The sequence below is a fragment of the Numida meleagris genome, chromosome 6, assembly GCF_002078875.1.
Source record: "Numida meleagris isolate 19003 breed g44 Domestic line chromosome 6, NumMel1.0, whole genome shotgun sequence".
Lineage (NCBI taxonomy): Eukaryota > Metazoa > Chordata > Aves > Galliformes > Numididae > Numida > Numida meleagris.
The window spans coordinates 17,784,021-17,811,355 of record NC_034414.1 but is presented as its reverse complement, the minus strand read 5'-3'; the positions used below and the strand labels follow the sequence as shown (position 1 = coordinate 17,811,355).

At 42.0% G+C, this 27,335-nt stretch overlaps 1 protein-coding gene and 1 long non-coding RNA gene across 3 annotated transcripts; one reads left to right on the top strand and one right to left on the bottom strand.

The window, feature by feature from the left end:
• Positions 460–6,313, top strand: FGF3 (fibroblast growth factor 3). Its single transcript, XM_021403983.1, has 3 exons — positions 460–1,217; positions 2,726–2,829; positions 5,796–6,313. The coding sequence occupies exons 1-3, from the start codon at positions 992–994 to the stop codon at positions 6,126–6,128; spliced, it is 663 nt and encodes a 220-aa protein (XP_021259658.1). The 5' UTR covers positions 460–991; the 3' UTR covers positions 6,129–6,313.
• Positions 2,395–27,040, bottom strand: LOC110402193. 2 transcript variants are annotated; one of them, XR_002440966.1, is made up of 5 exons: positions 26,827–27,040; positions 22,374–22,454; positions 7,947–8,035; positions 3,671–3,773; positions 2,395–2,793 (listed from the first exon to the last, which is right to left on the bottom strand). It is a non-coding gene; the product is annotated as an uncharacterized LOC110402193 (long non-coding RNA). The 2 variants fall into 2 exon arrangements; XR_002440967.1 differs by lacking the exons at positions 2,395–2,793; positions 3,671–3,773 and adding an exon at positions 6,852–7,380.

The following is a 27,335-nucleotide window of genomic DNA, read 5'->3' as shown; positions in this document are numbered from 1 at the left end:
TGAAGCTGCGCGGTAGCGAGTGCGGAGCTGCTACAGCTAATGAGGCACCGGAGTTAGGAAAAAGGATTAGCCCCAGCCTCTTGCAAATGCATTGAGCACCGATGTAACAACATTTGCTTTCCGGCTGGGCCCCACTTTGTCGAAGTTAATTTAGAACCGACTGCATCTTGAAAGACCTACCTACGTCTTATTCGTAACTGGGAGTTGGTGGATTTAGAGATAGCTGTTTGCTTTCAACACCAAATCGAGGTGGGGGCAGACCCCCCAGTGAAAGCCACCGAGACGCTCTCCCCTCGGCTTTCTCATGCTCCTGTGTTTCTGTAAGCCGCCTAACCGAGGTGTTCGCTGAGGGCACCGGTGGCCGCGGGGCTGCGCGGGAGGGCGGCGGAGGCTGCGCGGCTTTTACGCGGAGCGTAGGGAGGCGGCCGCGGGCAGCCCCCGCGCCGGGGGGGGGGGAGGTGTGCGTGGGGGCAGCGGGGATGCTGTGTAATTTTATCCACGCTGCACTCTGGGAGTTCACACGAGAGCGATACCTTTTGCCTCCTCTGCTTCGTATCAATTGGTCGCAGATCGGGCTATTGTTGCGGGGAGCCGCTTTTATTTCTATGCTCCGCCGGTCAGCTATTTCCCCGCAGCCTCCTGCCGAAATTCAGCGGGGCTCTCTCCCCCCCCGCCTCCTCCTGCCTCTCGTGCCGTCTGTCTAGCTGGAAACCCAAGGAGAAGGCTGAGCGCGGCAGCTCCATCTCACGCAAACAGCTGGGACTCTTCGGCGGCCTTCGCCGATGTCTATTGATTTAAGTAAATCTGAGACAGATAAAAGGGCCAGATCGGGGCCGATGATAAAAACTTGCCGATGCTTCGCCTCTGGACGCGGTGCGCGCCGTGCCGCCCCGCCGCGCCGCTAGCCGGACGCCGTTAATGGGAGCCCCGGTGCCGCTCGCCTCGAGCCTCCACTCCCCCGCGGGCTGAGCGCGGCGGTCACCATGCCACGATGCTCGTGATCTGGCTCCTGCTGCTCGCCCTGCTGCCCGAGCCGCGCGCCCCGGGCGCCGCAGCCTCCCCGAGGGCCCCGCGGGATGCGGGGGGGCGCGGCGGCGTCTACGAGCACCTCGGGGGAGCGCCCCGCCGCAGGAAGCTCTACTGTGCCACCAAGTACCACCTGCAGATCCACCCCGGCGGCAAGATCAACGGCACCTTGGAGAAAAACAGCGTCTTCAGTGAGTACCGGGCGCACCTTTCCCCAGCCCGCTCGCCCCGGGCTGGGCCGCGCGGGGAGGGGGTTCCTCACTCGGACCAATTGCGTCCTGCGCTGCGAGGATGCGGGAGATGCCGGGGACGGAGCGGGACGGGACGGGGCTCTCCCGCTGCTCCTCCCCTGCCCGGCGCCGCCGCCTCACCGGGGGCCCCGCGGTACCCTCCTGCCCTCGGAGGGCTCGGACCCGCGGAGCTGCCCTCGCCCCATCGGGCTGCGTGCAGCCCTCAGCCCACCCCCCAACCCGGTTTGCCTCCCCGGGCCGAAGCACATCCGTCCCCTCCGTTAAGTGCCGGCGACGACTGAGATGAAACGGGATATGTCGGAGCGGGGGCTTGGGCGAGGGAGAAGAGGGGGCCCACCGCTGCCTCCGGGAGCCCCCGCAGCCGCCCGTGAGCACAGCCCGGCCCCACCGCCCCAGGAAGCGTAAATCCCGGCTGGTGATGGCACACAGAGATAGGGGGACCTCGGGGATCTGTCTGAAGTCCATAAAGGAAAACCACGATTTCCTAGAGGAAAACCCCCTCGCTATCAAAGCCCGGAGGAGACATCCTTCAGTGGCGAACCGGTGGCTGATTCGAAACAGCTGTACTGAAACCACCATAGTTGTCGGGCAAAGACACAGCTCTGCAGATGGGACGGGGCCCTGGCTCTGCTCTGTCACTGGCAACAGGCAGTGATGGGTCTGAGTGCCGGGGTCGTCTCTCACCTCCAAACCCTCAGAGCCAGCACCGACCTGCTGGACCACAGCAGGCAAACTGAGAGCAGTTGGAGCCAGAGAATTCTGAGCAGTCAGTACAGCATCCCCTGAGCCATTTGTGCCCCCTTCAGTGTCGCGGCACATTTGGTTGGGCGTAGACATTTTGGCAGGTTGTGTGCCACCCTCGCGTGTGATATCCATCCAGCATTTGAGACCCCATCTTTGACAGCCTGAAACATTTCCTCCCTTTTAACTTGGCACAGGCACACATATTGTCCTTATCTGGAGGGCTACATCGACCTCCTAAAGGACAAGTTCCTTTCATGATTATATATGTGGCTCTAAAATGCTGTTTTACCCTCCGGAGACCCCAGCAAGGGCTTTGTCCTGAAATGGAAAGCTTTGTGACAGGTTTCAATAAGTCAAGGGCTCTTGTGTTCCTAAGCATTAAAGAGGATTTAAACTTTTCTATATACATATAGGATTAAGTGAACCTCTAGTTCAGTGTCAGATCTTTTTCATTTTTGAAAGAGTTCAATCTCAATCAGACATCTGAGGGTTTATTGTCAAGCTTGTCTCAAACAATCCCCACATCCTTGTTGTTTTACATTGCTTCAGATAAGAGTCTTGTTTTGCATAGTGCAGTATGGTTCTGAGGTGGGCTAGTGATGGCTGTGAAATCATACTCCGCAGAAAAGCAGCCATTCAAATGTATCTCAGCAAACTGCATGTGATGGGGAGCAACAACAAGTCTCATTTGTTTCCGTTTCTAGGTATCCTTGAAATAACTGCTGTTGATGTCGGGATCGTCGCTATCAAGGGCTTGTTCTCTGGCAGATACCTGGCCATGAACAAAAGGGGCAGGCTTTATGCATCAGTAAGTTTCGGTTAAGGCTTTGGCATATGCCTGTCATGTCCTATGGGGAGAACAAGTCCAATGGGGAACACTGATTTCTTACAAATTGATGTTTATAGAGATAAGATTTAATGTAATAGCAGATTTCTCTCTGGAATCATTACCAGTAATCAATCAGTATACTGTTAAGAAGTGGAAAGAAGCTGCCTCCTTACTTTCTTACTACCTTTCCAGCCAAAGGCAGAAGAGTGTATTCAACAAATGCATTTAATGTGGCCAAATTTCTGGGCAATCATGTACACTGATAAAAACCCCTGGAGCCAGCCTTGCAGTGCAGGATGTGCTTCTCTATCCAGAATGCTGTCATATTTGTATTCACCATGGGCCTTGGCTGCTGGCAGGGAATATAAATGTCAGATGAAGTTTATCCAGAAGCAATTGAGCATCTCTGCTACAGGAAACCAACCTACTGATGGGAGTTCCTCCACACAGCGCAGCTGGGCAGTGAAAGAATCAACAAGCTAAAAAGCAGAGCAATAGCAAGGAAAGGGAGTGTTGGAAGTTGTAAGAAGATAAAAGTGAAAATAAACACCTTATCGCACTCCTTTGACATTTGTCCTGACCTCTGAAGCAATATCTGAGCTCTGCTGCCATTAACAGGAGTCTTGCCTTTTCAGCCCAGCCAGTATTTCCACTCAGTGAATAAAATACTTCTGCTCAGACTTCTTTACACTCGGGGACACACGAAGGTGTGCTAGCTACTGTGTATACTATGCACATTATCTATCTACTTGAATTTCTTCCAGCATCTTTGATTACACCCCCAGCAATCTTGTGATCTGCTACTGTGTAACATACGTACCATGCAGTTTCTCCAGGAACCCCGAGGTAGGAAAGCAGATTTGAAGAGGGTCAAACACAGCTCTGTGAAATTTCCTTCCTCCAAATAGTCACTGTATGTAATTCTGTTGATTTGAACAGCATAATACATCCTCAAGACACATGCGACTTTTCCTTGCGAATGCAACCTACTTAACACAGTCAACTCAGTCACTTCCCTGTTTTAATGTCTTTTACTCTGCCTTTCCAAGAGTGTCATCCTGATAGCAATTATAACCCAGCTTCTGTAATGTGCCCCATGTGATGCCCATTAATTAAAGGGGCTCTGTAAACATGATGGTTCTTTGCTGGTACAGAGAACCAGGCAACAAACAATTTTGGCAAAGGAAAGTGCATCAGAAGTAGAATTGGGGCATATTGTTTCTGCTGTGACAGAGCTAAGTCTGACCACTGCTATGCCTCCAGCTAATATTCTCATTAAAAATGGGCATATTTTTCAATGGATCTCCTCCATCAGCCAGAATCAGCCCCAAAGAAATGAAAGGAAAGGATGAATTCTCAAGTTCTTTTTCATCTTTATCTCTTCTTTTCCTCCAGGTTAATTAAACTGAATTAAAATCAAACTGAACAAATTCTAAGCAAACAGACCCTCTCATAAAGTGGAGAAAAGCCAGGGAGGTCTTTTTTCTAGGACTTCTCTCTGCAGCCTGTGAAAAACCACACCATCCTGGAGTTTGTTCAGCCATCGTATTCTAAAGAATATCAGCTGTGAAAAGTTCCTGTACAACCCAAAAAGATAATTTGTTTTTCCAGCTCATGTTTGAGACAGACTGTTTCAGACCTGTGTTTCAAAGCTGGGGGGACAGTTTAGGAAACTGTTCTTCCATTTGAGGTTTTTTTCACAGCAGAAGCAAAGGGGGAAGGCTAAGCTCAGGAGAAACGTCTTGGGTTTGCTTGCCTAGAAAAGCTGACCCACTATTTAATGTGTGTTATTATGTCAGGAGCCTGCACAAGCCCCCTGTTTGAAATAATACTGACTTGTTTGGGGATAATGAGACAGGGAGCCTCTACAGAAAGGAACTGGAATAACTCAGTTATCCCTTGGTTCACAAATTTCCCCATGTCAATAAATTGAGCTTGTTGAATCTGCAGGACTCCTTTATGTCCTTAGCAGATTGTGATAATCCTCAAGGTTTATCCTCTGTGATAAACCCTCTACAGACAGATCTGAGGCAGATAGCAACAGGAATCCACCTACATATGGCAATTGCATGGGCTCCAGCACCACAGCATATGAAAACCTTGTCCTCACAAGGAAAGGCACTTCCGTTTTACAGCTGTGAAACTGAGACATGTGGAGCCTTTTAAAGTCATGTTAAATGCCTATCAGAATTTCTGGGGAGTGAACAGCATTAAAGACATACTGCTAATGGAGCCTATGGCTTTTCTGGTCCAGCCCAGCCATCTGTGCCCTCTGCTTGTCCTCCAGAGGGTCGTTTCTAAAGGAAAACTTCCACAGAGACCATGGCAGCAACTCCTCTGTGCCTTACACGTGTTAAGACACTGAGGTCTTCATCACACAGATGCAGCAGAGGCGGTTCTGTATGACGAATGTCATCAAAATGAAGATGTACAGTGTGGGAGGTCCTTTATCTGCACTGCTCCTACTGCTCCCACAGAGGGGGAAGGCATTCCTTGTGCTGGGCTCTCACACTGTTTTCTCTCAGCTGAGAATAAGAGGAAAGTTGGAAAGTTTTGACAGATCCTGTGAAATGTGAGCAGTCAGGATGGACATGTGCTCCTCCTCAGTTTGTGATAATGAAGCAGCCTAGCATTTCAGAGGAACACAGGTGGGCAAGGGACTTCCATTTTGTGATGCTGAAATGAAGAACTTTCATAAACATGTTGTTTACAGCTCAAAGTATTGCAATAAATTGCATTAACAGACTGCGGGTATATCTAGCTACTAATTTACCAATTTAAGAGTCACACTTTACATTAAACTACAGGCTATTTCATATCGCATGTGTCCCCACCCTTTGCCTATAACCGATCAGTCTTGCCTATGACTTCAGTCCAATCCAGTAGAGGTAAGAGAGCTATAACCTGAATAGTCTTTCCTAATTATCATTGTGTTTGCTTTCCAGGAGAACTATAACACAGAGTGCGAGTTCGTGGAGAGGATCCATGAACTGGGCTACAACACCTATGCATCCCGTCTGTACCGGACTGTACCTAGCGGAACCAGCACCAAGCGCAAAGCCAGTGCAGAGAGACTCTGGTATGTCTCAGTCAATGGGAAAGGACGACCCAGGAGGGGCTTTAAAACTCGCAGGACACAGAAATCCTCCCTCTTTCTGCCCAGAGTATTGGATAGCAAAGACCATGAAATGGTCCGACTGTTCCACACAAATGTGAGATACCGAGAGAGCCTCCTGAAGCCTCCCAGCAAGAACCAGCGAAGACGGAGAGGACGCTGAGGGAGCAGGGAGAGCTTGTGTGGGAACTGGAAGTGAGCAAGTCTTCAAAATACTACTAAAGGAAATTAACAGTGGTGATTGTATGGCAGGTGTTAACATGGGCATTTTTATACAGTGTGTAAAATAACTGAACATGCATCGCTTACTTTTAGCTATTTTAGAATTATTATCCATGGTAAGGGAAACGTGAGATGAGACGAGGCACATTACAGTGTAATTTAGTTTGATGTAATAATTATGTCAACAGCTTTCACATTTTTCTTCTCTTAAAAAAAAGTAATTTTAACTACTAGTATTTTCATTCTAACTTGCCATAGAGTGCTGAGTGACCTGTCCTCCCAGATCATACGAACACTGCACACATACCAATTCTGTGTCTATTAAGAAAGTATAGCACTTTCACAACTCTTTTAGCAGCTGCTCATAAAAGCCTACACTACTTTTTTTATGGAATATAGGGATCAAAAAACTGGTCTATTTTGTAACTAACATATATTTATTTTTATTATGTGATCAATCAGTATCCATTATACTTTTTCCATGAGCATTCAGGAAACTTGAAGTTGTAGTCTACTTCAAACATATCAACAGACCTACAAATTAGGAGGCTATTTTTGAATTTATTTAATTAAAAAAAAAAGACATTTGATCTCATCATTCAAATGAATTTTGGTTAAGTGGCATTTGCACTGCCTTTAGCAACATATATCTGTTTACCATTTGATAATTTCTCTCCTAAAATAGTACTCAAGTATGGCGCAAGAGCTGCGTTTGTGGTATTGACTAAACACACAATACATAATAATTCAGCACTGGGGATGACAGACTTTACCAAGTACTTTTATTTAGCTAAGATTTCTACAATAAGTTCTAGTTCAAGGTTAAATATGTTTTAACGATTTAGGGAAAACAAACAAACAAACAAACAAAAACAGTCACTATAGCTGCTATGTTCTATTTTTCCATTCATTTTAAATGACTGCTATTTTCATGAAGTTGTCCTAAATGGAAAATTGCAAGTCTAGATAGGGATTAAGGAGGGATTAATAACTTCAACAGTGCTGAGGAGATTCCACAACAAAAAGTTAATTTTGAGCAAAGAGTTAAGCTTTAAGATTTTCTCTTCACATCCCAGAGATGATAGAACAATGGAAAGATTTAGATGCGCTTGACAAACACAAATAATGATAATCACGGTGAAATCTGCCCTTGTGCTCTTCACATCCTAGATCTGGCCCCTGACACAGCACAGCTGGGAGATAGAGAAACAAGCTGAAATAAGCATTCTATCTGAATTGGACAAAAGATCTGAAAGCTAAAAATGACATTAAATGGAAACAGAGGGCTGCAAATCCCATATGAAGACATATTACCGTGGAGGTCTTCTTGAGGGCTTTTTACTGAGTAACTGTAAGATCTTTTAAAACCATTTAGTGGAATCTTCCATGACTTAGGGGAGAATTTTGTGAGAGAGAGTTTTAAAATGAATCTCTAAGATGAATTTATGAAGCCTAGTAAGCATAGGTTCAACACTGTCTACATTCCTAAAGATTAAAACCAAAAGGTGTCTTGATATCAAAATCTATATTCCGTTCTACTTTCACCTTTGTACCTTTTTTGTTATATACCAACAATGAAAGATACTGTGTCTGAATAAGAAAGTCAAAGCTCTTTTATATCTAAAAATATGCCTATCTAAAGCATGTAGAAAGATGCTAAAATAATGTACGTTAAATAATGTAATATGTTGCACACAGAACAGATCATGCCTTAAAAAAAGTACAGGCAATGGAGAACAACATTCCCAAATTTTCTTACCCTTACAAAATAACTGAAAATGGTCATGGGATCTGCACAGGAGTCATCAAGCATCACGATGTCCTCTACATCAGGAACCGGTAGAAAATCTGTGCAAAGAAACAAAAAGAGGATGAAAAAGGCACAAAAGAATTCAGATCTTCTGCTTTGTTTACTCCCCTGTGAACCACAGAAGCTCCAAACTATAGCAGGATTCATGATGTCCTTTGAGAGTTTGTTCAATCAGTGAAGGAAGTTAGATTTTGCATCCTATATGCCAAGGGTGTTTTGGCAGTGCAGCACAGATCATGCTGTGCTATCCTATGTCAGCTCTGTATTTCCCCTCAGGTTACTGGTGAGGTATGAGCAACCCAACTAGGCAGAAAAGAGATAGGGACATAGGCAGTCCTGATGGCTCTGAAGCACAAAACATAAGTACAGGAAAGTGTTAGCAACACCAAATGGCAGAGGGAAAGATAACCCATGTCGGAAGATCAAAAGAACTTTTTTTCCTCATGTCTGATTTCTAATGCACAAGGAAGGCATTTTTGGGTTTGGACACTTTAGACCTGCTTCACCCCAGTCTGCAAGTACAAGAAGATCCGTTCTCAGCTTTCTCCCTTGCAAAAACTGATGCTGTAAAACTAATGGTTAGTGACTTCATCAGGTATATTTTTATACAAACCTGACTGCCTAAAGAGACAATCTACTATGTCCGAAGATGCAAAGACAGCATCTTGATATCAGATCCAAGTCCCTTTTCTACCAGCATTAAGTCTTCACTCCCAGCTTTAATCAAGGGGATATGATGTGTTGACCATTTCCCTTACTTTTCTATCTCTGTTTTTACCAAATTTTCCTTTCCCCAACCCCTCCCCCCCCCTTCTACCTCTCTTTTATAGATGCTCAAACTACCTGTTGTAAAGCTACAGGAAATAATTGCTGTCAGTGATATAGGAATTTCCTTACTCCTGTCTTCGCTGCACACTTGTTGTAGGAGTACTATTCTGAGCACCTTCCAAAGTGAACTGCAATGAAGTTTAGCTTAACACACAAATTATATCTATATCCCAGTTTCAGATTTCAACCCAACAAAGTCTAAAATGCTGGCACTGAAAAAAAGGAGAGGGTGGAAAAATGAAAATAATTAACTAGCGAGACACAATGGTATTTTAACTACTGTGGTAAGCGATGATTTTCACATCAATTTAAAGCTTTTTTGTAAAACATTCCTGGAATTTTTCTTTGCTCAATCTCCATGTAGCAATTCAAAGGGGATGGCTTTGGGATGTAACTTTTTTTTAAATCTTCTGAGAAATATTACTGCTCTTGTTGAAATACTTTTCATTACAGACATTCATTACTTAATATTCTTTTAGCAACCTTGAATTCCACAGTTCCCAACGCAGACAAGTGAAATTCTACTCACAATAATTATCTCGGTTGTATGATGTATCTCATTTTATTTCTTTGGACCAGAACCTGATGGGATAACTTAACAGTTTCCATACACATGCTTCATTCTCCTGTGCACTGCTGTAATAAATGCCTCAAGTTCAGCAGGAAAGTTGACAGAATGCAGAGTTTCACCAGCTGAGGTGAATGGCACTGCTTGAGCTGGGATAATATGGTGATTCCTCACTGGAGTTGTTCAGGTAACAAGTAGGGAAGAAAAGCGTTCGAGCGTCCTGTCCAATGCAGTCACCCTTCTGATGACATACATTCTGATCCATGGCTTTCAATCTATATCTAAAGCATTTTTTTTTTTTTTTTTGCTCATTTAATCCTTTCTCTAGCCCATCACAGCTCTCAAATTGCTCAAAACCTCATACAAAATGTTCTGGTCTTTGGTGATTATATTAGTATTTTTGTGGCTGTCTGTTCATAAAAAGCAGCAGTTCTTTACAAAACATAAATTACTATCCCATGTTGAATAACTATGTATTTCCTAGCTCATTCACACCTTTCTCTCCACTTTCTTAGCATGGATTTTCCCTCTAATTGAGGGTCATTCCTTTGTCATTCCGAAATTCTTTGTTTCACCACTTGCTGTAGGTCTGGCACTCTTTTCTACAAACCCTGCTACCATCATCAATTCGCTTCACCACAAATAGCACACCATTTTTACTCAGAAATTGCTCTATGCTTGTACTCCTGGCACTGCACTCTTAGAAGAGACTAGTGATGTTTCTCAAGGTAATTTTATTTATTTACAAGGAACATATAAACTTTGTTTTCCTCAGTCACCACAAGCTGTCGTGGAGTTTTTTGTTCAGAGTTTTTAATGCCAGTACCTCGCCCAAAGAACTCTCTAGTTCAGCTCTTTGCTTCACTCCTTTTTGTGAGCTCTTTGATTTCCTGTTTCCCTTCCTGATGCTTCCTCTTTGTTTTCTGCTTTTCTTCACGGTTGTACAACCCTCTGCACAACAAGAAGCAAAGAAATCCTTTTGACTACACATGCCTTTGCTTTGAGTGGGTGCATGGACCTAGTTTGGAAATAGGGCTGGTATTAGTCCAATCCATTCATTGGCAAGGCTGAACTGTTTCTTGTAATTGTCTGAATTAAGGATATGGTTATTTCCTCAGCTTTCAGAATGTTTATTCCCATCCAGAACAGTTCAGGTTGAAAATAATCTAGAAGGCAAAACTATTATAGATGCCAATGATATAAGTCATCAAACACTTGATTCACAGCTTCGTCATTAAATGTGAGTTTGGAGAAGAAATCAAGTGAACATATTTAAAATTGCAGCCAGGCAGGGCAATATGAGTCATCACAAATTAGTGGCATTAAAAAACTTATTTGAGTTCCAGCTAAAACCTTTCCCCTGTGCACCCCGCTAAACACTGAAGTCCAGAATCTCCCTCTCAGATGATGACCTCAGAAAATAAAGCTGTTAATGATGACAATGAAGACTTTGAATCTTAGGGATAATTTTTCTTTTATATAATCCAGAAGATTCTTCATATCTGGATGTGCATGTATTAGATATTTATTTGTTGTTTTCCTGTGAAAAATATATCATCAATTGCATTAAAAGTGAGAAATACTTTCTCTGGCCTCAAAAACTCAGAGTACTGGAAAAGAGTTGTTTACAGTGTACCTCTATGAAAACATATTGAAACAAATTCAGCCAAACGTTTCTAAGTTTAGCAATCATGAAACTACTGAATGTAATATACATACAGCAAGTAAGTTACATCTGAGTTCCCAGAAAAAAGAATATTCTATGCATTTTTACACTCCTGGAATTTAAATGGAATTACTGCTTTAATTTTATTCACCAGTATGTACTGACGGCCTTGTAAAAAGACTTTCAAGTAGGACAACTATTTACTCAGTTTGCATGCAGAACTGTTTTCTAAAAGCTAAATATTTGCAAGGAATTCAGTGTGCCACTCTACCAAACCGATTTTGAAAAGAGTTGCTGTGATCTATTTATCAAACAAATAATCTGTGCAAAAAACAGACTTTACCACTAGCTCTTCTCCTTTTGAAATGCAACCCAGTTATATTTATTACACATAGAATTACTTTCTACTGGTCACGACACAGTATTTTTACTGGTGAAATGCTCCAGCCAAGAAACACACAAGTAAAACAAAACTTACGGAGGGATGAAACGCATAAACTCCTCCCAATACAAATCTATCATGTTAGAATATTCTTTGTGATATCAGTTACTCTATTTAGCACTTACTTGACATAAGCTACATCCAACACCATTTCCAAATGAGGGACATATAAACCCTTTGGATCCCACAGACAAGAGTCTGATGTTTGAGTTTGAGATTCAAGTTTTGTTCCAGTGATTTGAATCAGTGTGGTGGTCTGAGATGAAATGGAGTCTACCTCTACGCTTTGTTTTCCTGACTTCAGGATACAGGGACTAATGTGGCTGCAGGCACCAAGAGTCTCAGCAGCCCCTAGTGCCTCTGTAGGGACACCATTTTGTGTCATCTGTTGAATCCTGACAGATACTACTGCATCCTCTAGAAATTAAGAAATTGATGTAAGATGACCTCAGTCACCCCCTAGTTGCTTCTGGTCTTCCAGACCAGAACTTATCACCACAGCTGTACAAGGGATTGAATGATTACTTTTCCTGTGTTCCAGTAATGCCATTTAAAAAAAATAAACATTGATCCTTAGCTTTTGCTGCAGACTTTTTTTTTTCCCAACTGAGGGATTTTGGAGTGTTTTGAGTCTTCTGTAAACGCATGTGATGAACAAATTGGGGCCCACATGAATAACATTACTATTTCTTTGTAAGTAAAAGATGCCTTGGTTTTTGGACGCACTGTTCCTTAGATGAGAGCACTGCCCATAACCTTAATGCTGGGAAGGTTTATTTCAGCAGCAAGAATACATAAAAGAAAGGGAAAAAGTGAGAGAATACCCATGCTAAGTCCCTAGGGAAAACTGGGAAACTCGTACCCCTGTGAGAACTAAAGAGCACAGCAGAACTGAATAGCTTGAACAAGGTAGCGGGTTCTTTAGTTCAACATATCTGCTTCCTCACCTGTTAAAGAAGACTTATGTTCTTCTTTCTTGTATTTTTACTGATGAAATGTTTTGTACATAGGGAGAAAACGTATTGAACTAATTTCTTTTTTTTTAAAGCTATGATAAATAGTGCCTTTGAAGTTTGCAGTGGTGCTCAAGTTCAAATGTCTCCTGTTTCCTTTCGGAAGGTTTGAAGGATTTGGGAAGATGAACAAGCAGATCTAAAATTAAAGCACAGTTGATGGTAGCTGTCCTCCTTCGTGAGCATTTGCAGGCCACCTCCAAATTTAGACAGTTAAAGAGAACTCTATCCTGTTTTTGTTCTGCAATAGTTAGGATGCCACCATTGCATAGCAGAAGACTTTCTGAAATCCAGGGTGCATCCCTTTTCTGACCACAAAAACAAGCTCAAAGTCTTCACTTAACATAGTAAAGAAAATCCTGTGCTTCCCTACAGTAACAATCCTAAAGGCTGTAACATCTTTATTGCAGTCTGAACCATTCGGATTTCAAGACAATCATTTATCTGTGAGTAGAATTCAGAGATGTCCCGACGCTAATGAAAAAAAAGTAAGAAGTAAGCCATTGACTGAGACCCTTTTCAAAGAAACAGCCAGCAGGGAGAAAAGAGAATCGCCCAGCTTTCCAACAGGGGACTGACATCAGAAGGTTACACCTACAGTGCTCACTAGTGTTAAGAGTGGCCAGAAGCCTGGTGTGGCTGTGACCATGCACTGCTCAGAGAACCAGTACGGAGAGCTAACACCTTCCCGAAAATGTAGAAGTAAAATAACAGAACAGGAAGGTATGTTTCAGCCAAGCGTCTGACACAAGGTTTAGCTACTTAAATTAAAACAAACCTAATTTGATTTAAATTAATATTTATCTTCCGAAATTATTCCTTGGGTAGATTTCTGGAGGAAATAAGTGGGCTTACTCATAAAGTAGTACCAGAATTCAAAATTTTCAGATACCCTATTAAATAGAACTCCCTGGAAAAAACAGACAGTAGAACAAGGCTCCACCTTCCTTTTGCATCCCTACTAGGAAAAGTCACACAACTGTTACTTTATGCAGCCAGAAATTATGCAGTCTGAAAGAAGGCTTCTGGCAATCCCTGAGATAATGGAGCTAGAAGTTAGGTGATATACATTACATAGCACAGTTACGGTATGATAGCGTATGCTTGGTTTACACTGCTCAGACTATGGAGTCTCACAGGCATGTGTTGTTCAGACCACAGCCAACTGAAAATTATCCATAAATCCTTAGACATTTTTTCATAGCAACATGGGTCTAAAACTACGGCAGCAGAAACTGAGTTTATTTGTGTCCCATAGTCTGTCTGCTCAGAGGATCTGTTGGCCATTTTCAGTCACGCACACAGAAAGAAAACCCTCTGGATCAGATTAACCATTTATTTCCCTAGTTCTGAATGATGAGCACGTTACATCTCCAGGGCTTTACTGCAAATGCATTTCAGAAATAGAAGTAGGAATTTGAGCTGCTCTCAGATCTTCCCAGACGGGAACCAAGTCTCTTCAGAACTGAGTTTTTCCTTTTTAAAACAAAACAACAACAAAATCAACGCTGTTTCCTAATGTCAAGCTGCCAGGGTGATTCTATATCTTTCTTGGACAACTTAACTCAACAGTGAGTTTCTGGCCAGAGTCAACTCCTTTCCTCTTAGTTCTCCATAAAGGCTCATGGCTGCTTATTGTGCATCTCCAAGGATCTGCAACAAACTCACTATTCATATGCTTCTGAAACCTGATCTATGGGCAAATCTAAGGCTTCAGCTGCTGGAGGGTATGAACTTGGGGCCTAGGTTTCATTTTGTAGTCTTTGGGGTTTGTGACTATGCAGAAATATGTGAGGGCAAGACAAAAAAGAGATGGAGTGTGATCAGGTTTAATAACAGGTTAAATACTTCCTTGGGAAAAAGAAAGCCCAATCTAACTTTCTTTTAATGCCTTTTTCTAAAGGATTGGGATGGACTCCTGGCCCACATCTCAATAAAAGGTAAGATTATGTTACTGTAAAACTTAATGTTGATTCCTGTTTTGAACTCTAACAAATGTTGTCTTCTCTACCAAGAAAAATAAATAAAAAACCTTTTTTTTTTTTCCATCGTAGCTCCACATGAAAACCTTTATGGTTTTTGCAAAGGCATTATTCTATCCCATGCCACAGATCAAACGCTCCATGCAACAGAAAAAAATATAATGTTAAAAAATTCTTTTGTTACATTCTTTATAATTTTCCTATCATGTCTTTAGCAAAAGGAAAAAATCCAAATTTATTTTATAAAATACTCTTATAAAACAAAATTAACCCTTGTAAAATAATAGAATTAATAAAGAACAGGTGTGGAATAAAAAAATTATAAAGTGCATTTGAATACTGGAAGATTCACTTAATTCTGAAACAAAATCATACTTTTTTCATTTGGTTAGACTGTGGTGAAGAACCAGCAAAGTGTTGAAGAGTTGTAAAACTGTATGTTCTACTTTGGTGATGTGTATATATTTGGAGATCCCATTAGCAGACAACTTCACAGCACACCAGAAAACAAGGAGATGAGAGGCAAGACGACTGTTGGAGCACCAGATGCCAAGCAGTAAGACATGACTGTGGCCCAAGGCTCGAATGCTGGGCACAGCCCTGCAGCCGGCAGAGGGAGCAGGGACTGCCTAGCCCTGGGCAGGCTTTGTGCAAGACAGTGGGAAACCAAAATAAACCACACGCAAAGCCAGGAAATGGGCTAATGTCATCCTCAGCAGGAATCGTGACTTTGCAAGAGTATGTGCAATAGAAACTGGTATTACATTTCAGGAACTTGGCTCAACTCTCCAACCCTGTTGCACTTGAGCTGCTGCTCCAACTTGGTGCTTGTGGAAAAGCAGGATTTTCAATTCTACATTTCAGAAAGGAGTAATGGCCAGTTTTCTTGTTCCTATAAAGACACAACCCTCCACAAAGTTACAGTAGCTCTGTGATATCTCTTCCTCCTTTCCACACAAGTATTCATTGTAAAGCTGTTTTTCCCTTTTTGAGTACCAAAGTAATCAAAAACCAAAGCTACGTAAAAGCTTGTATAATTATGAGAGGGGAAATAGTTTTGGACCAGCTTTATTAATTGCAAATTGATTTAATGGGTCCAATTACTGAATCTGAGTAACTAAGGTTTTGAATAACTGAGATACTTTTCAATGTAAGCAATAAATACCAGAGATAGAACTGTATTATAGGAAACAGAGATTATGACTGAGCTTTGGATAATCAAGATTCTAGTTTGTATCGTGTGTACTTTGGCAGCAGCTGATTCCTACAGGAGTAAAAAAGTAAGAACATGTGCAAACTGCAGTATGACACTGCCACTATGACCTCGTCAACAGCTTCAAGGTCATCATCGGGAGAGTCTTCAGCTTTTTTTTTTTTTTTCCTGCCTGGTTGCACATGGGTTCCTAAGATTTATTACAATGATTGCAAGAGAACACCTGCTAAATGACAAAAGATTCCAGGGAAACTTCAAGTGTTTTGTTAAGGGAAAACTACACCTTCAGGAATTGAGCCCAATGGACTACAGACTGGTTTTCACTATTTGTACATGCTTTAAAGAAGAAACATTTGTCCTCTGGGCAAATTTACCTGTGTCTAAAAAGAGCAATATCTTACTTCCTATGTTTACTGATCTGTAGCCTGTGTTAAGGCCAGATCTTGGCTGAGGTCAATTGACATTCCCATACTGGCTTTGGTGAAACTATGCAGATTTACAGTAGTTAAGCACTTAATCAGGTGGCTCAGCACTGCCTGAAAGTACCAGGAAGAATTAAACTTAGGGAACTTACAATAAAGTCTAGTAAAATGGAAAAAAATAAATGTGTGATTTTCTAGAGAATTTTGCTGAAATTTGCTATGCATCTCCTTTGACCATGTCAGAGTGTTCCTCCCCTACATCATCATTTTATTTTCAGCTCAGCAATTCTCTTTTCTTTGAGCGATGAAACACTGTCTGCTTTTCAAGACTAATATATGGCCCCTGAGTGAAGGCAAGGCTGCAATTCAAATCAAGAGTTCTGTTGACATTATAATCCTCCAGAGCACAGCTGGAGCATTTCATGAACGGTAGCAAAGACCCTCCATTGATTTACTGCCTTGGTATTCAATCAGGAGTCCATGTTCTGTGTCGTTAGCTGCACCACACAGAAAATAACTCAGTGAAATTCTAATTACGGCATATAGCTTCTTGCTATCTTGTAAGAGAAGATTTGTCCTATATATGAGATGCTGCTGCTTTTATGGATTCTCCCCTATTTTTATAGCAGGAGAGCCTCAGGTTCTCCAGGCTATAAATGGAATATACACCAAAGTTGCTTCCTGACCCTTCCAATTAGAAGACTGAGCAGTTGATGGCAGGAATTTTCATGCCTCTCCCTCAGCCTCTGCACCTTTTCTTTATATTCCAGTCTTTGTGACTTTGCCTATCCATAAGTATCCCCCATGCACAGAACAATCATTCCTGCTCCTATGAGAGCCACAAAGGGGATCCACATCTCCACCCTCTGCAGTGCTGCTCCCCAGCCACAGCACACACGAGAGCAATTTCCAAGTCGTGCTCTTTCTCGGCTCTCCCCTCATTCCCAGTGAGGGAGCACACACTGCCAGCCCTGAAAACCTGAAGACGAGAGTTCCCTAGATTGTTTCCAGCTTGCAGTGTGAGCCCCACTGAATGAATAGCACTTCCAGTATTTTGAGGTGGTGACTCACAAGAAAGTCATGAACACCCCCCTAGGAGGCTGTCTGAAGTCCCTGGTAAGAAGCATTTTGTTTTTGCTGTTTTCGGTGTCCAGGCTGCCTGCAGATATTTGCACATCCTGAACACAGTTTTCTCAACTCATTGTCCAAGGAGCAAACTGTACCCTAAAAGGCAATAGCACATTCCTGGCTTCTTTTTATCACCCCTATAGAAATTGTTGGCATATATGGCCATTCACCACAGCAGGTACCAAAGTGCCACCCAGAGCCAAAGCCAGCGATGCTCCTGAATGCCTTTCTCTTGTGTATCTCCCTACTAATTGCAGTGATAACTCAGGCAGCTGAACTCCCTGGAAATTCTAGGGTTTCTTTCTTGGCAGACCCAGTATCAAGCATTCAGTCACATTTTTCACCTTCAGAAAGCACATCAGAAACTTCATAGATTCTCTCAAAAATAACATAAAGTAGCCAGGGATTACATCTCCAAGAGCTGTGAGCTTTAATGACTTGGCCGAAAAGCAGAGAAAAATAAGTGTTGAAGCAAGATCTGAGACTTAGAGCTCCTGGGCTCAAAAAAAAAAAAAAAAAAAAAAGCCATAAGATCTGGAGTTGTGGGTGTTATATTTGGAGAGAAAGACAGCTGTGAAAAGGAAAAACAGTGTATGTGCATTTATTTGTCTTAACACTAGGCAGGAGACACAGTGTGTTAATAGAAAGGAGTTCTTCCTTCTCTCTTTTTCATCTCCAACATTTATTCTTTGGGTGCCCTTCTAATGGTTCAAGCCCCAGTGGCATCTGTCTCTTTCTCTGTCCAAGCCAGAGCTGCAGCCACGGAGCTCTGCCATGGAGACCTACACTGGTGTCTAGTGGTACATCCAGACCCCAGGATGCAACCTTACTGGTAACTCTTCCTTGGGCCCATCATTCTTTTTTCCGGTCTACAGTGTTAGGGATTTTTAGCTACACTATCAGTGCTCTGATTTATAACCCTACAGAGCTAGCATTGCACAAGGAACACCAGGTGTAATATCTTACTTTGAGAACAACAAAAAACTTTCTAGTCTGCATATGATTAAAGACAAAGTGAAAGTCTTGCAAGAACTGAATAATACTATGAGGATAAAGCAGCCATGAAATGTGCCTATTACTGCTGCTTTTAATGTTATTATTGTCAAAAAAAAAATAAAGTACTCCTTCAATATTTTTTTTTCCCCCCCTAGAGACCCGATTCTAACAGTGAAAATGAGTGTGCATAAAAAAAGAAAAAACAGAGATTCCACCAGTACAGGATCTGACATTAGTCAAATAATGTCATGTAAAATAATGAGAGCGTAAGGTTTATGACTGCTTATTTGGTGGGGCTGGGGTTATCCAATGGGAGAAATACTACCAAAGTCCAGTGAGATATGATTACCAGGCAGGAATCCCAGGAGATTCTGTTACCATGCAGGAATCCCATGAGACAGTATTATCAAGCAGGAATCTGTAGTATTCAGTTCACCACAAGGCAGTAATATTAGATTTTTAGAATTAAATCCTGTGGTATCTTGTTTTATAAGAGTTGGCACATAAGGAATAGAGAAAAATGCAATGGAAGAAAGATGCCTCCCTGGAATCTGAACTGGAAGCCCCAGTCATTATACCAGTTCCTAGAAATAAAGCATCACAGATTTTCCTCATGATCATGAGATATTTTGACTAAATATGACATCAATCACTTATTAGTGAAAAGATCAGTTGAACTATTTTTACAAGTACAGATTTGCTCACTTGAAGTGGTGAGGCATGAATGCTGTTGTGACCACTTTTTATTTGGTGTAACTTTTGGATTTTTTAATTTATAATGTGGTTTGCTTTTATCACAAGAGGTACTACTTCATACATGTGTAATAGAAGAAAACAATATGCATTTTCCTCATTGTATTTCCATAGTACCTGTATCACTGGCATATTTGGCAAGATATGACAAGACATTGTTTTCCAGAAGACATAATTAATCTCAGCCCCACTCTAGAGATTGGCCTCTACGCATGTGAGCCTGAGAGCCATTTGCCAGAGACAGAGAAAAGCTGAGAAACTACTCAGCAACCCAAAGAAAGAAACAAAGGATCCTATTCCCATTTGGTCACAATAGACAATTCTGAATGCTCATCTTTTAATTGCAATATTTTCCTACCTGTATCATGATACAACTTTATCAGTGTTTAGTCAGATAAACTCTGATCAAGGACAAAAACACCTTAGCATGGAAAGAGTTTAACGTGAGGAATAACAGATCAGTGTTGTGATGAACCTGAATAAAGGCTGAGTATGCATTAAATTAGGACCCAGTACCACGTTCCAGATGTGTTTTTGATTCATCAGTAGTTCTACCTAGATCCTCTCAGGCATATTGGAAAAAGACTGCCATGCCATAGTCAAAGCCACATATAACCCACACCTCCACATCAACAGTCAGAAACCTACCAGAGCAGCTCAGCTCTCCCATGTTTATCTGACTGAACAGGGAGACAAGAAAACAAAGGACTTCAGGTGAGAAATGAGATAGGAGAAGTGGAAAACCATTGGGGGAAAAAAAAAAACTTGATAAACTATGTGAGGAAACTTAAAAGATAAACCACTGGGGTGCCCAGCACAGGCACAAGGATCACGACTGCATGGAGACCATGCAGATGCCATTGCTGCTTGGGCACAGCCTCTAAAATCACCTTCTTCTGGTGAAACTGGCAGGAAAGGTGTCACCCATGGGACAGCTCCAGGTATTCCCACTGCTCTTCAAAGCTGCGGAAGGACTTGTCTCTGGTATTTAGATGCGATTACAGACAGCTGAAGAGAAAGAAAAGGAGGTGACAGGAAGGAATATAAAACTCAAGAGGCATTAGCCTGTTTGCTGTGTTTGAGAAGACATTTGCTTGAGTGCTTGTGAACAAGAAAGTAGGCACAGCTGAATAGCAGGCTTAAGGAAAGTCAGTTTAGCTTCAGAAGAGAGTGTATGTACACTGATCAGATCTTAACCCTCAAAGACATAATCAAACAATTGTGAGAACATGGAAGACTGCTGAATGTGCTAAGTGGACCATCAGAAAACATAACACCTGTAGCAGGGATATTAGTGACACAGAGGTACCAGAAAGATCGCAGAGGAAGATTGCTGGTAGTGGCAGATGGAAAAGTTCCCAAACCCACACACTGGAGGGATGCGAATCACAACCACAGTGCTTTTGCGATAAGGATTTCAGCTCGGCAGGTAATGGCAAGGGACCATTAGCTCACAGACCGTAGCTTACCCAGCAGCCCTCAGGTGCTAATGGCTTGCAGCACTGGTAACAGCAGGGCTGCATCACCTCTGCAGTTCTGAGGCAGATAGATCCCTGAGGTCTCCCTCCAAACATCTCTCTATGAACTCCTTTTGCTCAGTGCATGACACTTACCTCCACACAGGAGACAATGAAAATGCATTTTAAAGCAAACACCATTTGGGAAAAGACCCTGCAATGGCATTCATTTGCTGTGCACAATGACCAATTTCACATGAAAGCAGTTAAATGACCATTGTGAATCCTTCCAAGGTGGTCATACATTCATCTTCAAGCTAAAAGCCAACAGCTGATCTCTCAGGACTGAAGATATCAGAGAAATCTCCTTATCTGTAAGAAACCACTGACATTTCACAAAGTTTGTTCCCTCCTGCTTAGTTAAATGCCTTTCTGTTAACATAAAGCGCTTCTAAAATCTTTGTCTTGTATTGCAAAGCAATCCCTCTCATCTTCACTTGCTCTCATTCAGCTTTGTCATTCTCCCCATCAGCATCTCCTTTACTAACAAATGAGCACGCAAGATAACTTTTCAGTAATTCAGCTTCAGAGTCACTTGCTTCAGTGACAGGGAGGTGTTTTTTACAGCGCAACTTGCTGAAGTCAGGTGGAGTCACAAAGCAGCCAATGCAGCAAGTCACAAGATTGAGACTTAGAGCAGAAATCTGGTCATGAATTTGGTTTGGGATTTATTGCTCAGCAACTTGCAGCACGGCTCGTCAACAGCTGGCTCTTTAGCCAAAACACACTGGCAAACAGAGAAAAATTGTCATAGTAACAGCGTTACAATGCATATTGCAATGGCACTCCGGTCTGCTAAGGGAATTCCTGAGTGGTACCATAGTAAAAATTATGACTAATAATAACCATTAATAGTAACTATTGCTGCTACTAATAATAGCAAAAATTATATTTATAGTATAACAACAGCTAGATATATTTGGCTAGTATCTGGTGATTCCAAATTGCAGTTAAACATGTCTAGCCTGTATCTTACAAGCCTTCTGCTGAAGAATTGCAGGTCCTCCAGCAGCATAGAGGTAGCCCGTGAGCAAAGGCATTGCTTAAATTCCACCTTACATCTAATGGAACTGCCTTTCCTTTATCTGCAGTCATCACAGAAGCTTAAGTAATATATAATTATGCGTAGCTTTGTCATAAATGCATATGGATTTGGCCAAAGCTAAAGCAAATGGAGGCCATCTCACTATAACACAAAGCAAAATCGTCAATTTGAGGTAATCCCTTTTCCAGGCCTCCATGCACCTCCTATTTAGCCACTTCATCCTGGACTGGCTGTTCTTTCCTGATGTGATCTCAGACCGTGTTATGAACCACAAAAACTTTTAGAAGTTTTTCTCTTTTGCAGGAACTTATCATTGCCCTATCTCAGCACCCGCTGTGACAGAAGAGTGCAAAATGCCCTCTAAAGGAACACTACCAGGGCAGGACACTATGTACAAACCACTGCAGCTCCAAAAGGGAGAAGTTCCCTAAAATACATTTTCACCATCATCAAATCCTGTTCCTGTGTATTTGAGGGCTAACTCTGCAACCTGTGTTCACATTGACTTGGAGGCTCCACAAAGCATAAGAATAGCTTGCAAGGCATCCTTCAGGCTTGGTTAAAAAAAAAAAAAAAACACCAATTTGCTACTTTTAAATAGTAAAGTACAATACTGTACAACATTTGTCGATGAATTATGAGTGCATTTGTATCAAAACTACTAGAAGCAGAAGCCTAGGGCTAGTTTCCTTTTCTTTACACTCCATAATTCTCCTGCTGCAGCTTGAACAAATTGCCTCAGTGAAGGAGAAAAAAAGAGAAACATCCTGAACTATGTAAAAATCTAACAGAAAAACACTTACCAGCTTGATTCTTCTCCCTACTTTCCCTTGCCTTTGCAGTAGCCCTGGATAAATCCCTTCCTCAGTCAACACAAGGCAGAACTGTAAAATTTTAGATGAAAAGAATGAGAGGAAGTCTGACTGCAGGTGTAATATATCTGCCAATTGCAACACATTCAGTACAGGTGATACTGCTTACCTCTTCAACTACTAAAAAAGGCTTCTGAGACAGGTTTTGATCTACCTACTTTACATAGGATAGAGTCAGCATCAGTAAACACCTATCTTCTCTGTGCCCCCCGGACTGATAAAATCCACACGACATATCTCATCCTTCCAAGGGTGGCTCTGCTGTGACATAGTGCTCCAGTTCCTATGCCATCTTGACCAGCTTCAGCTCTCCTCTTTCTGTGGCCCCTCTTTGATGGAAGAAGACACAGCCTTCCTCTTCCCTTCCTCTTCCCTTCCTCTTCCCTTCCTCTTCCCTTCCTCTTCCCTTCCTCTTCCCTTCCTCTTCCCTTCCTCTTCCCTTCCTNTCCCTTCCTCTTCCCTTCCTCTTCCCTTCCTCTTCCCTTCCTCTTCCCTTCCTCTTCCCTTCCTCTTCCCTTCCTCTTCCCTTCCTCTTCCCTTCTCAAAACCACCATATAAATAGATATCATTCACCCAGGCTGTTGCTTCATCAGTGTTGGTCAAAAAGACAAAAGGAAAAAGACCTGACTGCAGTAATTTGAAATTACATCTTGAAAAACTACCAATAACTAGCAGCTGCCTGAGCGAGTCAGTCAGCAATCTATTGTGTTTGCTGTTTGTCCTCCTTGTGGTTTGATTGTAACTGAAGTCTTACACAAATTTCCGTCAGAAAAATAATAATTAGACTGATAAGTATTATTGCTGTTGCCTACAGTGTTGTAGGCAATAGGAATTACATTTTACAGTAAGAAGTATTTCATCATTATTACGTTCCTTTGTTTTCCAATGCAACAAACAATCACATAAGCTCCAGTGCTTTTTATTTTTCTGAGTTTCTGCATTTGAACCTCAAGTGATCAGTAGTTTCCCTGTATGCTGGTCCAACAACCACATGAAACATAAATTTGCAAGTCAAAAAGAGAAAGAAGAGGGGAGAAGAACGCAGAATTACTTTGAAAGGACTGTTTTAAATGATAGGATTTTTTTTTCAAACAAATACTTTTACCCACATTTATTTTTTATCTCATGGAAGCAAATGAATATTCTGTAAACTCTAGATTGATCTGTATGTCATTTGAGCACTAGGAACTGCTGTTAATGTAGCCAGAAACGTACACTATTCCTACTTCCCAGCACTTCACAGTTCCACAGCAAGGCTGAAATGTTGTGGATGTACACAAGGAGCCCGAAATGGGCCATCCTGATTTTTCCTGGTTCTTTACATACTGAATTAACTGCATGCAGGCTGTCCCATGTGGGTCAACAGGAGCTCTGCTGTATTCCTTTTGTGGTGGAGGGTGTGCTTCAGTGGTTATTATAAGACTGTAAGACTTTGGGGTTCGCAGGGCTTTTTCTGGACGTGTCTCTGACTGAGTGGAATATTTTGTGACTGTATATAGCATGTGGCAAATAGCATAGCAGTGACTGCACGGCACTGTCTGAATTCCCTGGGCAGGGAGTTTTCGTTATGTATCATTCTCATCCTACTGTTCTGATTCCAGCAACTCATATGCACATCCTTCATTCCCATTAAGACCAATAGTAATGTACATGGAGATTTGGATCAACATAATCATTCTGACAGGGTGCGCACTGAACACAATCACAAAATCTCTAGTAGGGATCAGACTTTCTGTGGGCTTAGTTTCTTTTATTTTTTCTCCCAGCATCTCAGGAAATTATATGGAAATGACTGAGACTAAATTTTAGTTCAGTGTTTTTCATGCAGTAACTCACTCAGTATTCCAACTGGATCACAACAAAGTCAAAATGTAAGAACTGTGGGACCTGTTCTGCTTGCATGTAACAGCTAACAGGTTTTAGATGACCACACTCAATGTTCACAGGATGTATGTATTTGGAAAGGAGACTTGACTTGGCTCTAAGCTTCTTCCAGTTCTTCCACTGAGGGAATCATAGAATGGTTTGGGTAGGAAGGGACCTTTAAGATCATCTAGTTCCAAGCCCACTGCTTAGGCAAAGACACCTCTCTCTAGACCAGGTTGCTCACAGCTGTATCCAGCCTGGCCTTGAATGCTTCCATGGAGGGGGCATCCACAGCCTCGCTGGGCAACCTGTTCCAGTGTCTCAGTCAAAGGTTAGTGTAGTGAAACTATTAATACCAAAGTCTGCAAGTTACTCATTCTACATCTTAAAAAAAAATACATACTAAACAGGGCAAGTTTCTAAGCTAACTGCCTGGGGATCTGTTCCCACTAAGCGCATAAGCAGCTTACAACCTCTTTTTCCAAACATAAGCATATTTTAAAATAGAAGAAAAATCATAAGCTCATATCAAAAACTTCATAAGCTCGTATCATAAAAATCATAAATTCATTGATGAGAGCTATGGAGATAGTGCAGTTTCACCAAACATGACTTCGAGTCCAGCCCCATTCCCTCTTTCACCTGCAGGAACAAAAGTTGACTCTGTGAGACACATGCTCTTAGAGCAGTTCTATCCCACTAGGAACCATTCAAAAGAAGCTAAGCAGTCTCTCTCTTTTTCATTTGCTTGTGGGGTTTTTTATTGTTGGTGGTTGGTTGGTGGGGTTTTTTTTGCTTGGTTTTGTTTTTTAATGGGTATCTGTTAGTTCCTGTAATGCTGATGTTACTGTAGCTTTTGTGAGAAAGATGAAATGAAGTGAGAAGACAGCCAGGAGACAGGTAAAATTAAAATGAACTACTAGGATAAAGTTGCTCTGAGCCTTGAAGGACAAAGAGGAATTAAATGATTAAGTCAACATTCATGCAACGTACTATGCCATCTCCACAGGTTTCTTGGTGCCAGATGGATTTTTCTGGGGAAGGATTGTGCACCAACACTTAGTTATGTCTTGTATGATCCAAACTTAGAGTAAGAATGGCTCCCATTGTAATTTATAAGGCCTGTTATTAAGCAGCATAAAGAGAGTGAATAACAATCGTGTCAAAATCTAAAACAAATCTTCTAGATGTATCTGATGACAGGTGACTGACACATTTGTTGGCAGGTAATATACTCTACAAGTTTCATGTTTCTTAGCTGTATATCTGTCTTCTTAGCCAATTTTCTTTCCAAATGCCTTGAGGAGAAAGAAGTTACATATTACATTATTACTATTGCTGTCACTATCTTCAGGCAACACAGAATTTGGTGGGTAACCTGCAGGCTGATTGGTCATCATGTTGTAGGGCCATTACCTATGTATAATGTGGTTTGCCATTTGCCTTTCAAACTCTGACCCAGTAAACAAAACTGTTTGTTTACTAGTTGTTTCTAGTTGTCTAGTTAGAAACTAGTTGTTTCTAGTTGTCCTGTGCCTCCAGCCTGGGTTCTCTGGGAGTTAGGTAGTGCTTAACTGGATACTCTGAGTAAGCTGTCAGTTAAACTGTTTTCTCTCGACTGTTTTCAGGGCCTTCTGCCTGTCAATGCGCAAAACAAAATTTTAGCCATTGCCAGTACCAGTGGTGGCCATTAGGAAGGAGGAGTATTTATGGGGGTTTCACATCCATGCTTCAGCCCTGCCCCCCACATGGCCCATAAGGGAGCACAGCGTGGAGCTCAACCAAACCAAAGGAGCCCAGCTGCGAGCTGTACTGTCCTCAAGCTTCAAGTTAATGTCATGGGTTCTCAACAGTGTGCCATGTCAGGAAAGCCACTTGCTTAGACCAGCCTTTCAGAACCTCTACCACAGCAGTTCAACAGCCCAGACAGACCACACAGATCTTACACAACCTCTGTGATCGATTTCCCCTCTGCCACCCCTAGATGTAGGTGAAGGCATCTGATCTGGTGCCACAGAGAGCAATGGGATGGAAAAGAGGGCAGTAACACCAAGCTCACAGAGGTATTTTGAGGATATGGCCACCAACCCCAGAGAGGACTCAGATCTTGCAGTGATGAGCACAGTGAAAAGTCCAGGAGTAAATAAGGAAAAGAGACATCCTCTTGTTTCATGGTTGTGATGCTAAAGGTCAACTGGAAAAGTTACTGTCCTACATGCTCATAGAGGTTATGGATTGTACAGCTACGTCCATATATGTTCTGACAGATTTTAAGCGGTGCTTTGCTGGGAAGTTTTAAAATTCAGCAATACACGTCATTTGCTTACAACAGCCAGTTTTCTTCACATCAGCCACCGGTAGAAAATGATTCATACAAGAGAGGCCACATGTTGAACAGATTTGTGTAAGCCAGTTATGCTACACTCAAAGTCAGCTAAAACATTCTCACACAAAAAGTTAACTTAAGCTACTATTTCCCACAATAATAACAATAAAAATAAGCTTAACAAACACTTACCCTGCTTCTCAAAACTCATTTTCTGTTACGTTTCCTTTTACCAGTTTTGTTTGGCAGAGTGCCATGTAACGGATCAGCAAGAGTATGCGTGCCATAATCTGACAGAAGGAGAAAAATGTGTATTTTTAGTTTGAAAATGTTTACAATTTCAATAGGTAGAAAGGACACAGGACAAGGAAGAACAAAATAGCACATGCAGAAATGTCAGCAATGAATATGAAAGTATAAGCATAGGAGTTTTAGAATGAGAATGAGCCTGGCTGGGATCCACGTTATCTACAAAAGGCAGACATTGATAGCAAAGAGACTTCTGAACATCTTTCCCCACCTTCATTCTTGGACTTTCCCACTAAACTTAGGCTCAATGTTCATGAAGCTAGAATCAGCTGGCTGCGAGTCTATGGCAAGACCCCAGGACATTATTGCTCTCAAGACCTGCTTGGCTGATGGCTTTCTAGGACATTTACATTGTCCCATCGCACTGAGTCCTGCTCTTCAAAAATAAAAAC